General features: G+C 36.9%; 1 protein-coding gene across 6 annotated transcripts in view; it reads left to right on the plus strand.

The window, feature by feature from the left end:
* The window catches only part of Scn3a (sodium voltage-gated channel alpha subunit 3), a 105,674-nt gene that overhangs the window by 70,367 nt on the left and 15,632 nt on the right, over positions 1-19,675 (plus strand). For all 6 annotated transcript variants that reach the window (XM_028769313.1, XM_028769309.1, XM_028769312.1 and 3 more), the window contains 4 exons: positions 1,230-1,700; positions 12,238-12,358; positions 13,485-13,639; positions 14,335-14,508. In XM_028769313.1, coding sequence (XP_028625146.1) covers positions 1,230-1,700; positions 12,238-12,358; positions 13,485-13,639; positions 14,335-14,508 — 921 coding nt within the window. The remainder of the gene's footprint in view (positions 1-1,229; positions 1,701-12,237; positions 12,359-13,484; positions 13,640-14,334; positions 14,509-19,675) is intronic.

Raw genomic sequence — 19,675 nt, forward strand, 5'->3', positions numbered from 1 at the left:
CCCACAGCTGAGCCTCCTTAACTCCAAAAAGCTATGGCAATGGCAATGTTCCAGTTAATCACGTTGGATAAAAGGAATAGATTTGAATGAAAAAGAGAGATTTGGGGGGAGAAGACAGATAGATAGGTGTAGCAGGGGTGGGGATGGGGTGGGCGTGGTCAGTGTGTATTGTATACATGAACGAAATTGTCCAAGAACAAATGTAAATGATTTTTAAAGTCCTAACATAAAAGTATGTGTTTTAATACTTAAATTCCTGAACCATATATGGGTATGATAAGTACCTACACAGTCATATAAAGTCTTCCTTTTGAGGGGTATACTTCAAATAATGCTCAAAAGAATGATAGTGGGACATACACATTATTTTCTTAAAATAGAAAATTAGATAGCCCTAAATTCAGAACAAAATATGATGTTTAAACAGAGAACAACCCAGAGATACTAGTTTGCATTTATCCTCCTACTACATGAGGAAAGTCAGTAATTACATTTTAGGCTAAAAATATCCCTGTGCGTAAATAATATCCTTTTACATCAGACTTTATGAGTTATCCCTGTAATAGCCACAGACCAGCAGGTATCCCCTGCTGTGAGTCACAACGAACAAATCTAAAGAGAGAAGGGATTTGTATTATATGAGTCTGGCTGAACCTTAGAACGTTTTAGACTTTTCGACACTATTTGAACACCCAAATTTTAAAGTATGCTGGATGGGAACTATATTAACCCTTGTGTAATTTGCTGTCTCTGCTGCTACAGTTTGTAGCCATGGGACCAAAGAAATCTGTTTCTACTACATATTGGTTTTGTACAAATTAGCGGATTATTAGATAGACTGATTATTTGTACACATGTAGCTAGACACTCCATGGACAAGCCTGATAATGAAAATGAAAATAGCATGTTTTGTGGGTATGACAAAAGTCATTGAAACTAGGATTTTTGTCTTCTCACTGGCAAGTCTGGATAGACTTGATTTAATTGTTTCTTTTCTTCCCCCTGCTATTCTCAGTGGAGAGGGGCTTCTGAGTTACTATTCCCCTTTACCACGGATAGACATGATCATGCCCTTCCAATATTGTGTGACTTTAATGTGGAGCCTGATGTACACTAATCATTCAAAAGCATTTCATAAAACCACTGTAGCAAAGATCTGAGCTCCACTTACTGACTCCTCTTACCCGTGTGTCAGTTTTAACATGGACCTTTTTCTCTTTTGTCTTTAGGTTCTGAACCTCTTTCTGGCCTTATTGTTGAGTTCTTTTAGTTCAGACAACCTTGCTGCTACAGATGATGATAATGAAATGAACAACCTCCAGATCGCAGTGGGAAGGATGCAAAAGGGGATTGACTATGTGAAAATTAAGATACGGGACTGCTTCCGAAAAGCATTTTTTAGAAAGCCAAAAGTGATAGAAATTCACGAAGGCAACAAAATAGACAGCTGCATGTCCAATAACACAGGTGTTGAAATAAGCAAAGAGCTTAACTACCTTAAAGATGGCAATGGAACCACCAGTGGTGTAGGTACCGGAAGCAGCGTGGAGAAATACGTAATCGATGAAAATGACTACATGTCATTCATCAACAACCCCAGCCTCACTGTGACTGTGCCCATTGCTGTGGGAGAGTCTGACTTTGAGAATTTAAATACAGAAGAGTTCAGCAGTGAGTCAGAACTGGAAGAAAGCAAAGAGGTAAGCGTGCTTTTCAGTTCAGGCTGCACTTTTTGCATTATCCATGCAGTATGGCTACTCTGTATTATTTTTGCCTGTAGGTGCTTTATCAACAGAAATTAATGAGTTGGGTATATAACTAAAGGGTAAGATAGTTTTAGCATGCACGAGGTCCTTGAGTACCCAACAGCACACACAAAAACAGGTTAATATCGTAGGATAATGTTGGAACATCATGACAAACAGGTAAGTTCATTTAATTATAGCTTTCCAAGGGAAATCACAATTTGAATGATTAAAATGTTCATTTTCTTGATAACTTGAAAGCCTGGTTTAAAATGTAACCCTAAACAAAAGAGATACTATTTAACACCTTTTCCCTCATTAGTTATTCATTTTAGAAAACTCAATGAACTATATTTTAACCGTGGTGTGCCATCATTGTGAAAAATTTATGTAGTCTTTATTCACATTTAGTATTTCATTTATCATAAGAGTACATTATCTATGAAAGTACTGTGTTTACTAGGAAGGGTCAAGCCATACTGATACTTTTCCTATCAAAGATATGTTCTATATTACCTTGAAAATACTGAGAAATAACATTTGAAGATTATAGTGAATTTTTAGATGGGAAATTTACTCTCATGTGTGTAGTTGATAGAATGAACAAAGAAAATTTTCTTGTGCTATGATTTGAGCTCATTGGGTGTAATGACAGTAGCTTAGTAGCATTACTTCAATTAAAATATTTTATTATTATTCATTTATGGCCTTTGGACGTAACAGCTGGAAGTTAATCTAGCACAGATGGTGTTATAAAAGATCTTTAGCTGGAGGGGATAACATCAACACCCCAGGAATCAGACCAATGATGTTTGATTTTGTGAATTCTCTTGGAGCCTTTGAAAACCAGTTATACCAAGATAATTTGCTCTAAAAGTCCTTATTAGAAGTTTATGGCATCACAACTCACAGTGGTCACATTCTTTTCGTATTTTAGAATGTGTTTTAAAACTAAAAAATAAGAACAAAATGAAGTAGCAATGTTTATATTCAGAGTTGTACACAAATTGTGTGTAGTACATCTAATTTATGTCACTCATCCTAGTGACTAAGACTCAGTTCTGTCTTTATTTTGTGTCACCTGGCATGGGTTGACTTAAAAAGAAATACTAAAGGACTAGCAGTCATTCATTGATTACTTTGTTCAGTTTCGTCAAAGACAGTCTTTATCACGTGGTTCCTAACAAGCTCAGATGTCACTAAAACTATTTCAAAGTTTGGTCTTACAGGCCTGCTTTAAATTCTTAGGCGTTTAAGAATGGGATGAGAGATTAAATGAGAGAAGACTGAAATAGGCCTCATATTTGGGTCACATCATAAAAAGTGAAAAGATATTGTTCTACAGAGGGAGAGTCAGGGTTGATGATGAGCTCCTAATCCTGAGGTGAGTGGAGAGCAGGGCACAGTGCAAAGGATGTGTGGGTGTGTCTGGAAGCTTCAGACTGCAGCCTTTCAAAGTAAGTCAGAATTGGCTGCATGGTCACGAAGGAGTCCTCCGAAACAGAAGCAATTAGCAAGGGGTATCTTAGAACATCTGTTATTAAAGAGCAAAGGATCTTAGGCTGAGAGATAATGGAGACTATCTTACACATTTTATAGCAATGAGATGTTGACATTCTGGGCTAAACTAAAAAGAGAACTGAGAGTAATTGGCAATTTAACAGACCTCAAAAATCTGAGGAATCAGACAAGTGGCAATTCTGCTGCCTGATAAGGTCTTCTGAGAAAGGTGACCAGGTTTGTGTAGAAAGAGTTAGATTAGATTCGGAGTTGAAGTTTTGCATATCATACCCATAGATTCTGCTTACCAGGGTTCATTCAAACTCTGAATAAAAAGATCACCCAAAAACATGCCTACTGAATAGATACATACTGTTTTCCCATTGTTCCCTAAAAGAATGAAGGGTAATAATTATTTACATTGTATTTTGTACTATAGATAATCTATATACAAGATTATTGTATATGTTAATGCATGGACTACAAATACTACACCAGTTTCTATACAGGACTTATACATCTGTTGGTTTGGATTTTGTAGAGTCCTGGAACTGATTCCCTGTAGAAAACAAGGGATGGTTGGGTTCAAGGTAACAGTGTTGGTCAGAGTCAGAGGTCAGAGCTAAAAGTAGACTAAATAATGCTAGGCTTAAAATTATTTGATTCCCTGAAAAATAGGAGAGGTCAAAAAATAATTATAAGGCAAAAATATAGTAAAGCTAAGGACAGAATTGCTTGGCTAGTGTAAGGTTAAGAAATGACAGAAAAGCCAAAGCAAAACAAAGGAACTTCTATTACATCAGTAACAGAGACTGATATCAGTGGCCTTATTAAGAATAAATACCTCCATTTGTTTCTGTCAAAAACTGCTTTGAATATATTTCAAAGCTTCCTTAAGATCCACAGATATTTCTTTTTAATGGCTTAAACATCTTAAAGCTTAGAATATTAAGATATAATTTGTCATTCATCATCAATTCCTGGAAAACATTTGTATCCTCCACAAATTATTCTTGAGTAATTTCTATAATTCTATACCCTTTCAACCTAGTTTTGAATAGATGAAATCCAGTTACAGAAGTTAATGACATTTTTAATATATAAATGTTAGTAGGAACATCACCAAAGTAAACATAAGCATATACATACATACTTTGCTAGATTTTGAAATGATCATTAAAAAACAATATTAAATATTGTTTTGGTGTGTGACTGATGAGATGCCTCAGAGATTAAGAGCACTTGCTGCACTTGCAGAAGACCTACAGCACTCTTCTGAGGAATCAGAAGATTCCCAGAACATACATGATAGGTAACATCTATCTCTTACTCCAGTTACAAGGGATCTGACACGGCACTGGACTCCAAAGGCACTGGATGGTTCACATCCATAAGTACAGGAAAAACATTCACATACAGAATATTAATTATTTATATATATATATATATATATACATACATATATATATATGAGAAGATGGGTGGTAGGGAGGTGAGAGAGGATCTGGGTAGGGATGGAATAGGATCAAAATTCAATGTATTAAATTCTTAAAGAATAATCAAAACATTATGTATGTTTCTTGATATCATGTTCCATTTAATAAACAATGAAGTTTTCATTTATTCAACATTAAATTTTATGTGGATAATATATTTAAGTTAGTACCATAAAAACTTTGCAAAAGCAATAGGAAAATTCTCATATATGCTCAGAGACATCACATGACATAGAACTTTTAAAAACAATAGCAAATATTGCTATACACAAACATTACAGGGCAGATTTAGCTAAATTCTACCTAAGTGTACTTAACATATTCACCACCCTGACAGGAGCGCGTGCACACCCACACCACATATACACACACACACACACCCCACACACACATACACATATACACACACCACACACACACACAAGTGTTATTTTCATTTGTTTTGTTTTGTTTGTTTGTTTGTTTGTTTGTTTTTTGCTAGTTTCTGGACCACAGCTGAAGTAAAGCATTGAGTTCTACTTTGGAGAGCATGTGATATCCTTTGGTTTTGCTTACAGAGTAAGCAATCATTAAGCTGAACACAACAGAGTTTTAATACATTTATCCTTAAAACGAGAAAACATTTCTAAATTGAATACATTTTCTTACTACATTAGGTAGTAAACCAATCAACTTATATGATTTGAAAACCTGAGTTACTCAAGTATTTCCACTCATTTCTGTAATAAAATATGACTAGAACTGATGCCAGAGATTCATAATCCCTGATATAGATATAAACTCTAGTATTATACGCATTACCTAATGTGTACTTCATAAATGTGTTCATTATATGCGTATGTATATGCCACTTATATAAACAGACTGGTATGGAAACAAACTCAAAGCTTTGCATGAAAAAACATTGAAGACAGGAATTTCAAAATACATCTATTTTTAACTTAAGGAAACTCGAATTTCTGCAAAAAGTGTAGCATTCTCTAATGTACCATTCTGTTTTTTATGGTTTTAATGTTCACATAATCATGATGACTATAGATCTGTCTAATTTAATGTTTAAAGGATTACTGGCTTATCTTCCGAAAGGAAAGATTTAGAATGTATGCTTTCAATGACCACGTTATTAGCTGAATTCCAAATTCAGTCTAGCCATAGCCTACCATGACCTTCACTTCTGACCGTTCTTACTTCTCACAGGGGTGAGACCAAGCTGGCGCCATCAAGAATGCCGCTCTGGTGTTTTTTAAGCATCCAGAGGTTCGAGCCACCACTTTTACCCAGGTTACCCAAGCAAGTTGTGCTCGTACACTCACTTCCTAAATGAATTTTGACTGGCCTGCATGCTCTGCAGCTATAATCCTTCCCCTGCCGCGGCAAGGAAGTGCAAGGCTGGCCCAGCTGCTCTCTGCTGAAGCGTGTGACACATCACAGCATGGTCAGGCGAGATGGGCAGTCCCAACATCATACTGAATTCTGTTGATGGGCTTTCCACTTTAGTCTTTTAGTTTTTAAAACAGAAATAATTGCATGCCGGATAAGATTTGCCACAATATATCAATTTTAAACCTACTAGAAATGCTTACAATTCGATACAATCAAAGACTTAAGAGAGCATGCATATTTGTAATTTCTGTTTTTATTTCATTACAAATAAGACCACAGCTTTTTGTTATTGATGATTCAGCCCTTATACGTAAACTGTGCCACCAAAATAAGCCTCAAGTGATTTGTATTTGTGTGTGCATGTGCGTATGCGTGTGCGTGGTGTGTGTGTGTACGTGTGATAATACTGCCATTTTCAATTATTATAATCAGATCAATGAATTTTACTTTCAACTGAACCAATTCCCGTGCTCCAGATGGAAATGTTTGCTCTCATGCATTCAGAAAGGCTCTATAAAAAGCAACAGGGGAGTAGTGGATCTTGATGAAACCAGATATTAGTCTGAATATGCATTTGAGCACCAGGGATCTTTGAATAGTTTGGAAATATTTTCAGTCAAGTGTCTGAAAAAAACACGGTGATCAATGTAAAGTAGTCCAACGGAAGACTCCAAGCTATAAGCATGTGCCATGTGACATGCTTGGCACAGTAACTCATTGCTCTAGTATACTTGTTTTTGGTTTTTGTTTGTTTGATTTTAATTTTTGTGACTTGGTATTTCCCTGTGTACATTGATTTCTCCCTAAATGTTCTTCTCCCTTAGACTGAGTGTGCAAAAAAATGCCACTTGGAACATTTACTGGTTTTGATGGTTGGTTATAGTTTTCTGAGGAACAGAGTCATCTCCTGCAAATACTGTGGTATTCTGGATTAGCTGAGTCTTTACTCTATTGACTTGATTGTCTCCTGTTGGGGCCGTGATTTCTGCCGAAGTGCAAGTTTTAGGGGGAAAACTAACCAGAAATCCAACATTGCCAAATTTCTGACAGGCTAAAATCTACTTTAAGTTGACATTTGTGAGTTTAATTTATACATGCATTCTTCTGTAGGAGTATTGAGACTTAATTGCTGAGTTCAACCAATTCAAAAATATTTTTTTAAATGAAAAGTGGAAAAACACTGTTGCTGTTGATTTAGCTGAATAGAATGAAAAAATGTTGGGAAGTTGTAGGTCTCATCATGTTCCTTTCAGGGAAATTCGTTTCTGAAGCTTTTGTGAAAATTTTAAAGAATAAGTGTTTGAGTTCTTGAGTCTACTGGAAAAAGCACTGTGTTATTTTCAGACATTGATGAATGATGGGAAATGACTTTAGCTTTTGATTTCTTGACTGTGTCTTTCAAATAACATTTTAAGAGGCAGAGACGGGTATATAAATAGCCACTTTAACCCATCTCGACCTTTAGAGAACTGTTTTGGTGTTCTTCTGCAGAGGAAACCCCAATTAAGTCTGGTTCTGATGGAACTGTTTGTCTCCCTTCTCAAGATAAGTGGTCTTTCTCTCCTACTTTCTTAATGCCCTTTGCCTTACTCTCCACCTACAGCATAATTACTTTCCATTTTACATACCATGCTTTTATGAATATGGCTATTTTTACATAAAAGGAGCACCCAGGGTATTGTACATTTAACATATGTCAAGGAGAAACCAGATGGTGGCAGTTTATATTTTTTAACCACTCAGTAAGTGGTTGAAAAGTAAGTTATTGGTTTTAGTCATTTCTTGCCTTGGACAAGCAACAACAAATGGCCTCAGTATGTGGCTGCTTGTTGTTCATGTAAACTGTTTTAAAGCAGGATATGAATTTTCATATCCAAGTTATCAGACCAAGGCCCTCAAAAGACTTTCGTCTACCTGTATGACAAAATCGAGAATTCTTGAGAGTAATGGCTCGATTTTTGAGGCAATCTGTAATGGCTGAATCTTTTATTTTGTCTCTTGAACCATACAGCAGTTTGTAAGAGTCAAAAAATGTGAGCACTGATTGAAAAATGAAATGTGAGCGCATTTCAGTGGAAGTAGGCCAGTCGCTAACATTCTTTTCTATCTCTGAACGTTAAATTCTATTATTTAATTGGACAAAATATCAAGAGTGCTATTCTTCATGCTCTTCCTCTAGAGAGGAATGGCTCTATAAGGTCACGTGATCTGGGGGAAATGTCTTCATGGCCTGTTTGGTGGCTAATTCTGTCATTCCTCTGTTGAGATAACCCATTCCTCTGAGTGAGTGGTAGTTGTAGTTCACCTTGAAAGCATCACAATCAGGTACCATGTTTGAGAGCATGGTTCTTGGATCAGCAAGCACTTCCACAGCATTGCGCCAGGCTTCTGCTATAGCCAGGCATGTTTTCTGTGGCTGAGTTCGGCCTGGAGAATGTTGCATTTTAAATCCTGCTTCCGGCGTGCATTCATAGAGCCTAAGTCATCATCCTTCTGTAGAGTCAGCAGTCTCTACAAGGGATGGAAGACTCTAACTTTTAAGGGCCATGTGATATTGGACAGGTTAAGGAGAAAATAGTACAAGGAAGCAAGATTGAACTTGTACTATGTGGTTTTATCTGGAGGCCTTCTGCTGTTATGCCTATAGTCCCAGATATATTGATTTGTTCTAACTACCTCAGAACAAGCATTAATGTTGGCTACTTAATGCACTTAAGTAATTTAATATGGTAAATTTCATTTCTGGTTTCTTTACTCTTTTGATGTCATTATAGTATCACAATTCTGGCAATATAAATGAAAGTAAGTTTTTTCCTTTGTATTTATCATCAGCCAACTGCTTTTAAATAAGTCATATGCTTTTCAATTAATTTGGTAATTGTTTTGGCATAGTGATAAGAATTTTAGAAAGTAAAATAGTGATTTGAAAATGCAGATATGAATTTCTTCATGTATCCAGTGATTCGAGAATACCAGGTAGTATATTGGGCATTTTGTGTCACTTAATCTGAACTCAACTCATGGTTTCATTTACTAATGTAAGTAAAATGGCTACCTTTGATGTCTTCTCATGGTTTAAACAAGATTTCATCGTTTCACAGAATAAAATATTCACACTTTTCTGTGACCAAAATATGGCCTGAGGGTTTCCAACAGTGTCGCCTTGCTCACCAATGAGGCCTCAGTAGGACTAGAGCTCTGACTTGTGGAAGCTCACTTTAAACTCTCAGAGAGGAGAAGCCTCCTGTAAAACACTTACGAGACAGAAACTAGTATACCATCTTTTAGTCTTTGGTTTATGAAAGTCCTAAGGACTTATAAGAATCCCTCTGAACATTCTTTGGGAAGCTTCCCAGGGCTGAAGCTTAAAATGTGTAACAATCAGGAAATCTCTTGGATGGCTACAAAGCAGTTCTCCATATCATCAGATTCTACTCTTTAGACAAGACTAGAAAGAAGACATGGCCTTTTCCCCACCTATTGTTAAGACATGCTGAATGTCAGAGCCATGGGCAGATAGAGGGGGGAAAATAGAACAGTGTCCTCTCTATTTAAGATATATATGCATTATCTCGAGGGCCAACTGGACATGGATATTATGAAATTCAGATGTGTTAGTTATAGCTGTACATTTATCATCTTAAGGCAACACAATAGAAAAATTGCATCCAGTGGTCCACACTGGGCAAGCTAGTCATCCAGGTTAGTAGTTAATATTAATCGTACTATGAAGCATTATGTTAAATGGGTATTTATTTTTAAATATAAGACATAAGTATACCATTGATAAGATAAATTTGGTTGAAAATTAAACATAATAACCATTGGTTAGTAGGAAGTGAAGGGTAAGTATATTTTCTAAAAATATTCACATGACAAAGCATATATGCATGTATTTTTTATGTAATGCTAATAATATTCTCCCCTCAAGCTTCTTTATTGAATGTGTGTTACTATAGAAAACCATTTGGAAGTATATGTTTCTAATATTAATGTACTTATATTCATTAAAAACATTTTCTAATATTGCTAGACTTTATTCAAATCAATGTATTAACATAATTTATCAAAAAGTAGAGATGGAGTTAAGTAAACTTTGTAACTCTCTATATAAAAGTAACTTAAAAAATACATCCATCTATTCACTCTTCATGAAAGCAATATAAAGATTTAATGTATAATCACTATTTGGTTATAAAGTTGACATTATAATACATAATATGTATGTGTACTGTGTACTCGGTATGTAAGTGTAAGTATATGTTTGTGTACATATACATGTATATCTGTTCACTCTTCTATGTATAAACATGCACACACATGTATAAAAGAGCATATTTGGCCAAAAGTAACAAGTGTAGTAGCTAAATGGACTGTGAACTTTGACTGAGGCAGTCATGTAAGACAGAATTTATGGAGAAGGTAGATCATGGCCATGCTAAGAAGACATTACTGAGCATAGCTTGCCAAGAGGATGAAGATGAACATGAACCTGTTTGATGACTAATCTTTGAATACCTTGGTTTCTTATCAGTGCTATTTATGCAGTGGCATAATTGTGCCCACTCATCAAAGGCCACAGTATTCACCCCATCCACCACTGGTGAAGCTGAGTGCTGGTATCAATTACCCAGTATGCCCTGAGTCACAGTAGAAGCTGCTACAACTATGCTCAGTCGCAGCTTTCCTGGGCTTTTCTTTTTTAAGAATAAAAATAGCCTGACTGAAAGGACCCAAAAAGCTTGGGAGGAGAAAGTCTGTCTCGGCTTTCCCACATTTCCCAAAGTAAGGGGATTTGAGGCAAAAATTCATATTGTATGACAACCTTAAGAACCATCAGCTCAAAATGATCAAATAGCTCCCTTCTCCAGCATACTTTTCACTAGAAAGGATGATATATTAAACATATACTAATATATAAAACAATATATTCTGTTATATATTTAGTTTCACATGGTTAACTCAAAATAACAACACAGGAGGCAAGCACTATCCTAAAATTACTCTTTGATTTTAGTTCACGTTTCAAAAATATTAAAACCATATCGGCGTTGAGATGTAAGATAAGTCAGGAATGATGAGACAAATTTCTCCCAATAGAACTTCTGTTTAGGGAAGCATTTAGGTCTTTTTAGAATAGCACATCCACTCTTTCCAAAGGCTAGAACACTGTGATCCAAACACTTGGCTGCTGAAATTAATGGAGCTTTGAAGCCACTGGTGTGTCCACGAGCTGATCTTCCATCGTAAAAGTTTTACATCCCATAAGCTTTGCTGTATGTAAAGTCTGTGCCTCAGTTTCCATAAAACACTGCACATCCATGATGTCTTTCCACATGATCCCAGAAAATTTATTAGATATTCATTCTGGCAACATTAAGGTGGCTATTCTTGCCATACGTTGTGTCACAATGATTTATTTAAAGGAAAATTTTGCAGCCTGATCATACGTTGCATTCAGGATGAGCCCCTAATAAAGACTCCAGACAATGTCATTTATGGAGAAATTTCCATTTCATTTAGAAGTCTTTGCAAGTGTTGCATTCATTTATGATGTTCAAAAAGGAATGAGAGGGGGTGATCCATCATTCTCTTCTAGTAAAGTAAGGAGAAAATTATGTAAGCCAGAGGAAAATCTAGCTCAAAGCTGAACCATAATGAGTGTGATTGATGTTAACCTGTAGCCCTGCCTTGCTAAAATTACAGAAACACGGACAGTACTTAGAAGCAACTGATGATGCTCTTTGCCCTCTGAAAACTTCCATCTGAAGAGGTGGAAGTTGTGATCTGATTTGATGCATTTAATTAAAATAATAAAATAGTATAGATGAGAGCACCGTGAACTTTACGAGACCTTCGTGATGTGGCTGGAGTAGTCATAGTTGACTTGCACATGGCATTCATGCACAAATGAAGATTCTAAAGCAAGTTTGTCTGTCTTTCCAAGCATCTGCACTAACCACTGTCCTTTCTGTCTGAAGAGTAGACCTTGCTCATGTTACTAGTGTGTCGTCATCAGTAGAATTAAACATGTCACTTTTGGTGCCATTTTCCACACATGATAGAGTAAAAGGGGGAGAGATTCATATCTTTGACATGGGCTTTATTTCCAGAAATTAAATGCAACCAGCTCTTCTGAAGGAAGCACAGTGGATGTTGCTCCACCCCGAGAAGGTGAACAAGCTGAAATTGAACCTGAGGAGGACCTTAAGCCAGAAGCTTGCTTTACTGAAGGTAAAGAAACTCTAACTTGTTGAAATGCTCAATCCCTACAGAATTTGAATAAGCCTCATTTAAAAGAGGCGAAGGGATATTTATTTTGTTTTCCCTGTTTCATCCACACAAGTTGCTCCAGATCTTAAAATTTCCAGATTATGCTACAGCCAACCCTGTGTCTGGACAAATGAGAAAGTGTGCTAAGGGTATACGTTGTTTTTTTCTGTTTTGCTCTTGTTGTCCCTATCCCCCAGGATGTAATAATATTTGAAATACACGGCATTCTGGACTGTCACATCATTGTGACATGACAGTTTCTTCAAAATACACCAGGAGTGGGGTAACTGGACTTATACAAGCTACAGCAATTATACCCATTCCTCCAAGTTCGACATTTGTCTAATCTGTGCTCTGACCAGAGCTGTTTGGAAACGGTGCTGTGCTGTAGAGTGTTGGCATGCTGCCATGTGATTCTTCTAGTGACCAACTCAACCTGCACAGAAATCAGTAATGATTTATCGATTCACTGCGGTTGGATTCGATGTGACAAATAGTAGCTGAGAGAGAGCAACAGATTAGACAGAAATTGGAAATCATATGATGTCTAGGAGGCAGAGGAGAGGAGAGCGGAATAAGAGGCATGAGCTGCAAAATGAGTCATAGGTGTGACTAAGAAAAGAAGCGAGGCTGAATATAAATTAGCTTGAGAAAACTGACAATGGCTGACACCTAGGGAGACAGTGCGGTTTTCTATGCTCAAAACGAAGGGAGTGAGTACCCAGAGTCACATCGGAATATGAATAAACAACTTGTATATATAATTTTGCTTCCAAACCAATGTGATGAAAAAAAGACTCTATTTTCCTTAGTGGCCTCAAGGCAGAGAGATTCTAACTTGTATTAAAAAAATAAATCATTTTTTTTAACTCAAGGATCTGTATGGAAATTCCACAAATTCTAAATCTATAAGTTTAAGTATGACTCATTATATAGAAGAGTGTTGAAACAAAACTGGGCAGTAAAGCAGTTGGCTGCCTATAAAATGAGCTTAAGTTGGAGTAAGGAAGAAGTAAAAATGTTCTTTTTTCATATTAATGATCAAAGTCTATTTTTCCTAATCTATTATATTAATATTGCTTTTTAGGATGCATTAAAAAATTTCCCTTCTGCCAAGTAAGTACAGAAGAAGGTAAAGGAAAAATCTGGTGGAATCTTAGGAAGACTTGCTATAGCATTGTGGAACACAACTGGTTTGAGACATTCATTGTGTTCATGATTCTCCTCAGTAGTGGCGCTTTGGTAAGTGACTGTGTACCAAGTTCTATTGAAGTAGCCAATGCTCTGGCAATACTCAAGTGCCCACTCAGTTTAGAAAACAAAAGGATAGGTGTATCTGTGCAATGCAAAGCTGAGAACTCTGCAATTTTTTTTGAGAACCATGAAACAGCCAGAAGGAATTTCACATCTGCTGTTTGTCCATTAGGTATTTTCCTCACTGACATACCATTTGCAGAGGCATTCCCCTGTGCTGACATCCCAGTCAAATGTTTTCCAGTCTACCTTAAATAATTGTATTTCTGGATTATCTGTAAATCTTGCTTTCTTTAAGAACAATGAGCTAATTCTTTGAAAATAAGAGATGGAATCACAGAAGATATTGTTGGAAGAAGCCAGTTCTATCTCTTATGAACTGAATGTCTTTAGTTCATCTTCCGTGAATGGAAACATGGCTTTTGGCAGTGATTGAGGTAGATACTTTTGGGTGAGAAGTAAAGATAACAGCATATATAAAATCAATGTAGATGCCAACTTTCCTGTGCCAATATTCCCCAGCTAGCTTTGGTCTTTAGCTTCTGCCTGGTGAAAAATATTTGAGTGATTTAAGCCAATAATCCTCTAAGTGTTGCTTGGTTCTCAATATTATACTAGAAGTACTTGTAAATGTTTTTGGGAAGGCAGAGCATTAAAGTAAATAAAGTTTTCTTGATTCACAGGCTTTTGAAGATATATACATTGAGCAACGAAAGACAATCAAAACCATGCTGGAGTATGCTGACAAGGTTTTCACTTACATCTTCATCCTGGAGATGCTTCTAAAGTGGGTGGCCTATGGATTTCAAACCTATTTCACCAATGCCTGGTGCTGGTTGGACTTCTTGATTGTTGATGTGAGTATCAGAGGTGATTTCTAGGAATTACTTCTTATATTTTTGGTTGTGATCCTAGCCTTTAACTAAGTCATCTCTCCAGCCCTAGGAATTACTTCTTAAGAATGAGTTTCCATATACTTGTGTGATTGAGACCTTAGCACTGAGAACCTTGGTTCGTTCATGCTAACGTAACTGTGGAGATAAAAAACAATACAAACAAACAACAGCAACAATAACAAACCCTTGAGTAAATTCCACGTGAAGTCCTAGTTCTTGTGCAAGAAAAAAGGAAGTGCCCTAAATGTAAAAGTGGTAAGAGGAAACATACAGGCTCTGTACCATAGGCAGACATTTGAGGTTTTGTCACACATAAAGTAAGCAAGCCTATTTGCTGATGGATTAGATATAAACATTTAGCTTATTAACAGATCTTTAAAAATCTTCAGGAGACTCAGTCACGATCGATTGAGGGCCAGGAATTTGGAGATTTTTCACTTTAAGTCCCAACTAAATTACTTGTTACTAAACAATAATAAACTAACTTGTTTTCTGTATTCATTCTGTCCCATGTGTGTAGAGACAATAAAGTACTTCTCTATTTTACAATATGTGGTTAAGAATCCCCATAGCTAGGGAGATATTTACTATGCAAAGAATAAGACTAAGGTTTGCTTAGTCACCTGAGGGGAGTGGCGAGAGGAATATCGTAACATGAAGTATGTCTAGATTTGGGACTAATTTATCTTTTTAATCTAAGTAATGGAGACACACTAGAGAAATAATGGTCAGATGGTGCCCTGTAGTCTGAGACATCTCACTGTAAAGGGCCACATAGTCTCCCAGATGAAACAAGGCTCTCCATGCCCTGCCTTCTGGGCAGTCAAAAAGCACTCCATTTTTAGCTGTAGCACTTGAGTATGAAGTAGTGATTGCTGTGTATGCATGTCCATTCATTTTAGCAACTTCAGCAAACCTAGGTCTGTCCAGCTACTAATGACCTTCCCACCTACACTCATTGTTCTACCTCCAAAATGTGTTCAGCCCCCTGAGTTCACCGGAAGTCTGCTACGTTTCATTGAATACTCCATAAATGACTTCCAATCTTCATGGCTGGTCTTTCATGAATAATAGAGATTAATTGTAGGTTATCCTGAAAAAAAAATCTCTCCACAAAGGAAAGTTTAATGTTCTTGAGTATGAGCTGGAATGGATTTTTAAAGATGGCCTTCATTGTAATCTAGACATTAGAAAACTGAAGTTTAAATAGTTTTCCTGAAATAACTACTAATCATAAAGTTGACACTCGTTTCCAAATTCCTTGATTTTCAACTAGATTGCTTCTTTTTCCTTCTATGTTCCCTGTCTAACTGTTCATGTTTTATTTTTGTTATGTATGACAACAATTTACTAACGAGGTAACCTCAATGGTGGGTATATATATGTTACATGATTATGTAATACATTTAAACTATATAATATAGATATTTTGGTATCTTCTATTGAATAATATTTTAAAAGAATAAGCCAATTATGCCAAAAGTATTTGTCTTTTATTGAGTAAAAAATTTCCAGACTGCTACTGATTAGTGAAAACCTTCTACTTATATTATAGTTTCATCTTCTAACCCCAAACAAGATTTGAAACATATAAATTCATGTTAACAGATGATAACAACTTAACTTCAAAGAACTGAATCAGCTGAGTTAAGTTACAGTATACACTAGATTAATATCATTTTTAAAGTACAAAAATATATCTTTTTATTTTCCATTATTTTTCTTTTTATGTGTATGGGTACCTTAGTGGCATATATGTCTGTGCACCACACCTGTGCTGGGTACCCACACAGGCTAGAAAAAGAAATCAGATCCACCAGAACTAGAGTTAGAGACGGTTAGATGCTGTCATGTGGATGCTGGGCATCAAACCCAGCTTCTCTGGAAGAGTAGTCACTGCTCTTAACCTCTGAGCCACATCTCTAAACCCTAAATAAAATACCTTAAAAGAAAATTGCCGACCTTGTACCAAACTGCCACAGAAAGGTAAGACTTGCAGCAAGGAGTATTTTTCTTTGAAAAATGCATTCATATATTTGAGGCATGTAGCTGTTTTTTAAATGTTAGCTTTTCAGATCCTACTAAATGTAATTATAGTGGTCTTTTTAACCTCCTAAAATGAATCCATTTACTCTGTAGATCTATGTGAAAACCTTATTGTTTTCAGACTCAGGGTACTGTAGAGAAAAGAGATAGTTGGAGACAAGCAAACTTCTAGCAGAAACTGTACTCCAAAAGATGGGAAGTACTGTAAATAAGCTTCAACTATTAAAACAACTAAATCTAAATGTAAGATTACTGCTGTGTAATAACAAAGAGTCCTAGGACAGGATGTGACTCCCTGTTGGGAGCAGGAAGTCTCTGTCAGTTACTGTCCAAGTAGGTGTCCCTAAGAGGTGGTCAGAGATAGGCAGCCTTCACTCAGAGAATAGAGGGAAGAAAGAAAGAGTCACTTGGCTCTAATGCTTGGCTCTAACATGAGGATGAGAAGTAGAAATGGAACAAACAAGGAAGAGAATTGCTCTACTAGCCTGGGATGAAACACAGAGGGAAAGATGGAAACTTAGTCCCAAATGGACCAAAGGCCTCACCAGACACTATAATTATATATGCAGAATATTTTGACAGTTTATGATACAGAAGTACGAGAGAAAGACTTGTGGAGTCAAGCCATGCAGAGGTGTAACTAATGTTTTGTAAATGATGACATTTGGAGGAAGGAAGGAAAATAATGGAAATGGGGAGATGGATGAGAAAGTTGCTTTCGTCATCTAGGAAAGGCGAGTTTGTCTCAGACCAAGGTCATGATTTACAGATGAGCATATGGAATGAAGAAACAGAGTGGATCCAGCATATGGGTTTTCTTCTGCCTTGAACACAGGAGTATCAGACAGAACCAGCAACAGTGAAGTGGACTATCAGAAAACAAGTTTGGCACAGTGGGTGGAGGGAAGGGGGAGGTGTATTTATCAGACAGTCAGGAGTAGATGGTGAACCCCATGCATGAATTTAGGGGCTACCAGGCTAGAGATACTTTTTGAAGCTACAAACATGCTTTAACTCCTAGGCAGAGAATAAAAATGAACAAAGGAGCCCAGAAATAAAGTCTGAACTTTAACATTAAGCAGTTGGGCAAAAGATAACAACAACAAATAAACAAATAAATAAACGAACAAAAAAAAACCAGAACAAGTTCTGAATGTAGAGGTCCACAGCAAACATGATGATTCAGCTTAGAATCAAGAAGGTCACCCAAACCCGTGTCTCTGTCTACCGCAATATTGTACTAGACAGATCCCCTTTTCCATTTGTGTAACTTTTTCTTATCAAAATATCATCCTCACAAATTGCATAATATGCTGTAATATTTCCAGAACTATAGAAACTATTTTTTACCAATGCTGGTAGACTAAATGCATAACGTAATTAATATTTACTTGACATTTCTTGAAAACAATCAGAATCCGAATAGTCCTTGTGAGTTTTTATGCAAGCATAGCACCATCCATCAGCCAGCTGATCCTCATCACTTATAATTATAGATATCATAAACAAACGTAATCATTCTCACAGTCAAATCAACACTTCAAATCCAGGCTTGCACTTGATTTAAATGATGTATCCATTAACAAAGACACCGTGAATTTTTTTTTGCATAAATAACATGCAGTGTGATTCTGTCGCAATCACCTTAAAGGATTAAAGAAGTAAACATGGAGAAACCATATGTTTTAAAATATGCAGTTTTAAATGAACAAAAATAGTGTTTAAAATGTTTATGGAAAATGCCTGTGGAAGCCATGACTTGTAAGTACCACATAGTGCTCTCCAGTGATGTGTCTACCACACTGGACTTACCCTTTAACCAGAGATGAGCTTATAGGTCATTTTCTCATGACCAAAACCAAAAGCTCAATGATTAGATACTTGTATTTCATAACTTCATAGCCTTAGGATTTTTCTTTTTTTTTTTTTTTTTTTTTAATTTTTTTATTGGATGTTTTATTTACATTTCATATGTTGTCCCCTTACCCCATCCCCCACCCACCCAGGAACCCCCAATCCCCTCACACCTCCTCCTTCTTCTTTGTGGATGTAACCTCTATCTACCCCCCCACTCCCACCTCCCCACCCTCAAAACTCCCACCCCCTGGGGCGTCCAGCCTTCATGAGGTCAAGGATCTCATCTTCCACCTGTGCCCAGCAGGGCCCTCCACTCTTATATATTCAGCTAAGGCCCTGGATCCCTCCATAAGTGCTCCCAGGCTGGTGGTTTAGACCCTGGGAGCTGTGGTTGGTTGGTATTGTTGCTCTCCTCATGGGGCCACAAATCCTTTCAGCTCCTTCAGTCTTCACTCTAACTCCTCCATTGAGAACCCCATAATCACTTCAATGGCTAGTTGTGAGCATCTGCCTCTGAATATGTCAGACTCTTGAAGACCTCTGAGGAGACATCCATATCAGGCTCTTATCAGCATGCACTTCCTGACTTCCACATCAGCATCTACCTTTGGTGACTGCACATGGGATGGATACTCAGGTGGAAAGGTCTTCAGACGGCCCCTCCTTCAGTTTTTGTCCCTCGCTTTGTCTCCATATTTGCTCCCTTGAGTATTTTGTTGCTCCTTCTAAGAAGGACCGAATCACCCCCACTTGGTCTTCCTTCTTTATGGACTTCATGTGGCCTGTGAGTTGCATCTTGGGCATTTTAAGGTTCTGGGCTAATATCCAATAATCAGTGAGTGAATACCATGTGTGTTCTTTTGTGATTGGCTTACCTCACTCAGTATGATAATTTCTAGTTCCATCCATTTACCTAGGAACCTCTCAAATTCATTGTTTTTAATAGCTGAGTAATACTCCATTGTGTAAATATACCACATTTTTTAAATCCATTCCTCAGTTGAAGGACATCTGGGTTCTTTCCAGCTCCTGGCTATTATAAATAAGGCTGCTATGAACATAGTTGAGCATATGTCCTTATTATATGTTCGAGCACCTTCTGGGTATATGCCTAGGAGTGGTATAGCTTCTATTCAAGGCAAACAAATATGCTATAAGACTGAAGAAGAAAATAAGTTGCCAATGCCCTGTGGTATAAACCCCCATTGTTACTGGTGGTGAATAG

This window comes from Grammomys surdaster, unplaced genomic scaffold (assembly GCF_004785775.1).
Source record: "Grammomys surdaster isolate TR1022 unplaced genomic scaffold, NIH_TR_1.0 191, whole genome shotgun sequence".
NCBI lineage: Eukaryota > Metazoa > Chordata > Mammalia > Rodentia > Muridae > Grammomys > Grammomys surdaster.